General features: G+C 40.0%; 1 protein-coding gene across 1 annotated transcript; it reads left to right on the forward strand.

Moving 5' to 3' along the window:
- Nucleotides 345-2,982, forward strand: LOC107618998 (subtilisin-like protease SBT1.9). The gene is made up of 2 exons (XM_016321203.2): nt 345-1,060; nt 1,131-2,982. Exons 1-2 carry the CDS (start codon nt 480-482, stop codon nt 2,845-2,847), a joined length of 2,298 nt encoding a protein of 765 aa, XP_016176689.1. The 5' UTR covers nt 345-479; the 3' UTR covers nt 2,848-2,982.

Here is a 3,566-nt window from a genome sequence, read left to right on the forward strand (position 1 = left end):
ATACACAGGTAAAAATGTTGACAGATACGAAGTTACCAAGCCTAAAATTAATTAATTAAATTAATTGACTCAATCAAATACTGAACAGTAGTAATGTTGGTAACATCAAATTGAATTGAACTAGAACTTTTAAGTTTTAAGTTGTTCTCACCGTCCCTTAACCTTTTTGGTTTGGTTTTTAACTCTACTTCCAATCATATATAATTTAGATCTTAAGAAATGGACCACTTAATACCAATAAATAATATATACTTGTTAATTATTGTTGGCCCTAGACTTTTCCTTAATATTATTATTCTGATTTTCGTTGCAATTATTATATATGTCAGCATCAATCACATGCTATACAAACAAAGGCACAAGAAGCGAGCTAAGCAATATATGTCTATATAAGCTCGTTCACGTTCCTAAGCTAAAATTATAATCACTGTTTTCGAGTATAGATGCTTAATTAGAGAGCTGAAAAACCAATCAATATAATGGAGCATCACAAATTGATTTTACTTATGACTGTTCCATGGCTTCTTCTATTCACTACTGCTCAAAGCTCCAAAACATACATAGTTCACATGGACAAGTCCCTAATGCCTCAGGTCTATGCTAGTCACAGTGATTGGTATGAGTCAACCATTCGTTATTCCATAAAGCTATCAACAATTTCTGATCATTTGACAACCAATAGTAATAATAATAATAATAATTTGGTTTACACCTATGATGAAGCCATGCATGGATTCACTGCAGTGCTATCTTTAGATGAACTTGAGGCAATAAAGAACACTCATGGCTTCGTGGCGGCTTATCCGGATAGGTTTGTCACCGTAGACACAACTCACACTTTTGAGTATCTCTCCCTTGACCCATCCTATGGCCTTTGGAAAGCTTCCAATCTCGGCGACGGCGCCATTGTCGGCGTGATTGACTCCGGCGTGTGGCCGGAGAGCGAGAGCTTCAAAGACGATGGAATGACTAAAAACATCCCATCCAAATGGAGAGGAACATGCGAGCTAGGACAAGATTTCAACGCCTCAAATTGCAATTTAAAGCTTATCGGAGCCAGGTAATATTTATTAATCCAAATTCAACAGTTAGTTAGTGTAGTTACCGTTGATGAAATAAATATTCCGTAGGTACTTCAACAAGGGTGTGATCGCTGCGAATCCTAACATCACAATTTCAATGAACTCGGCCCGAGACACAATGGGGCATGGCACCCACACGTCATCCACCGTCGGAGGGAACTACGTCGGTGGCGCCTCTTTCTTCGGTTATGCAGAAGGGGTGGCAAGAGGCATTGCGCCGCGGGCGAGGCTGGCCATGTACAAGGTCCTTTGGGATGAGGGCCGACTGGCGTCGGACGTTTTGGCCGGCATGGACCAAGCAATTTCTGATGGTGTCGATATAATTTCCATCTCCATGGGCTTTGACAATGTCACTCTCTACGAGGACCCCATCGCCATAGCTTCCTTTGCTGCAATGGAGAAAGGGGTTCTTGTTTCTTCGTCCGCGGGAAACGCTGGCCCGGACCTCGGCACTTTGCACAACGGAATTCCTTGGGTCCTCACCGTCGCCGCCGGCACCATAGACCGAACTTTTGGAAGCTTGGAACTGGGAAATGGCATAACCGTAATTGGTTGGACTCTGTTCCCAGCAAATGCAGTTGTCTATGACTTCAATCTTGTTTATAACAGAACAATATCTTCATGCGATTCAGCCCAGAAGTTGTCACAAATGGACACAGAATTTGTCATTGTTATCTGTGATAACTTAAAATCTGTGTCCGTCATAGACCAACTAAGGGCTACCACCAAAGCCAGTGTTGGTGGCGCCATCTTTATTTCCGAGGATCCGGTACTAATAGAAGTAGTATCCGTCCCGGTTCCGAGCATTGTGATCAACCCAAAGGATGCTCCACGTATCATCAAGTATGCAAAAAGGGATCCTATGGCCACTGCCAGCATCAAATTCCAACAAACATTTGTTGGAACTAAGCCGGCACCAGCTGCTGCCTTTTACACCTCAAGGGGCCCTTCTCCGAGCTACCCCGGAGTCTTGAAGCCTGATGTAATGGCGCCAGGGTCTCGAGTTCTAGCGGCTTTTATTCCTAATGCCCCAGCCGCTAGAATCGGGGAAAATGTGTACCTACCAAGTGCCTACAAGTTACTCTCAGGTACTTCAATGGCTTGCCCCCATGCTTCTGGAGTCGCGGCTTTACTTAAAGCGGCGCACCCTGAATGGAGCCCTGCGGCGATAAGGTCCGCCATGGTGACAACCGCAAACCCATTGGACAACACTAAACATCCAATTGGGGACAATGGAAATCTAGGCCAAGATGCTTCACCTCTTGTAATGGGAGCAGGTCAAATTGATCCCAATAAAGCTCTTGATCCAGGTTTGGTATATGATGCGTCTCCACAAGACTATGTTAATCTTCTTTGTGCAATGGGATATACACATAAGCAAATCTTGACCATTACAAGATCAAAATCCTATACTTGTGCTAACCCATCTTTGGATCTTAACTACCCTTCATTTATAGCATTGTATAACAAAAAATCAAGGACAATGGTGAAGAAATTTAGGAGGACAGTGACCAATGTTGGTGATCATGGTGAGGCTACCTATAAAGCTGTTGTGACACATCCTAGGGGTTCTGTTGTTACAGTGTCACCTATGACACTACTATTTGGTCACAAGAATGAGAATCAAAGCTACGTTGTTACAATAAATTACACGAGGAACAAGAAGGAAAATGTGTCGTTTGGAGAGCTTATTTGGGTGGAAGAGGGTGGTGGTGCACATAGGGTTAGGAGCCCCATTGTCGTGGCACCAAGTGGTATTGTTTAAGAGCTGTTGTTTGCAAGTTTCTCCATGTGGAAATATCACAACTACCACAAATAAACAAGACAAAATCTGTAATAATCATAGTTAAATCTATTTTCTTTTTGTCAAATAATTCTATATAAGGTGATTACTAGTTAAGATGTGGTGATTTACTTATTTGACACAAAAAATTTGTGTGACATATTTTGTGTATTTGCTTGAAATTTATTAATCATCATCACTTCAAATAGGAGCCATATTTTATTCTATAATAATGGATTTTTTTTTAATTAAGTACACAAAGTAATTATCTGTTTTAGCTTCTTAATAAAAACATTATTGGTATGTAATTTGGTACCAATATTTATTTTTATTATATCCATGTTAGTTGTTCTCTAGGACGAAAACGACAGTTCATACTTCATATATAGCTGTTGTGTAAAATCATTCAGAAAATAATTAATGAATATGAACAAACACTTGGGTATCAATGATTCAATTTTATTTGTTGACTCCATGAAATAAACAAGTGTAACACACTAACACGTATCTTCATGGTTGTTTAGTAGTCTTAATTTCATTGATCCAAAAGCTACAAATTAAAGTAGCTGTCCCGTCAGATATCTTCATAGTATATGGATGTGTGTGGACATGAATATAGTACTTTTCTATTAATGTATCTTAAGTAGATTTTTTTGGTATTTCTTTTAGGGAAAAATATTAAATTAGTCCCTACGTTTGAG

This window comes from Arachis ipaensis, chromosome B09 (assembly GCF_000816755.2).
Source record: "Arachis ipaensis cultivar K30076 chromosome B09, Araip1.1, whole genome shotgun sequence".
Classification (NCBI taxonomy): Eukaryota; Viridiplantae; Streptophyta; class Magnoliopsida; order Fabales; family Fabaceae; genus Arachis; species Arachis ipaensis.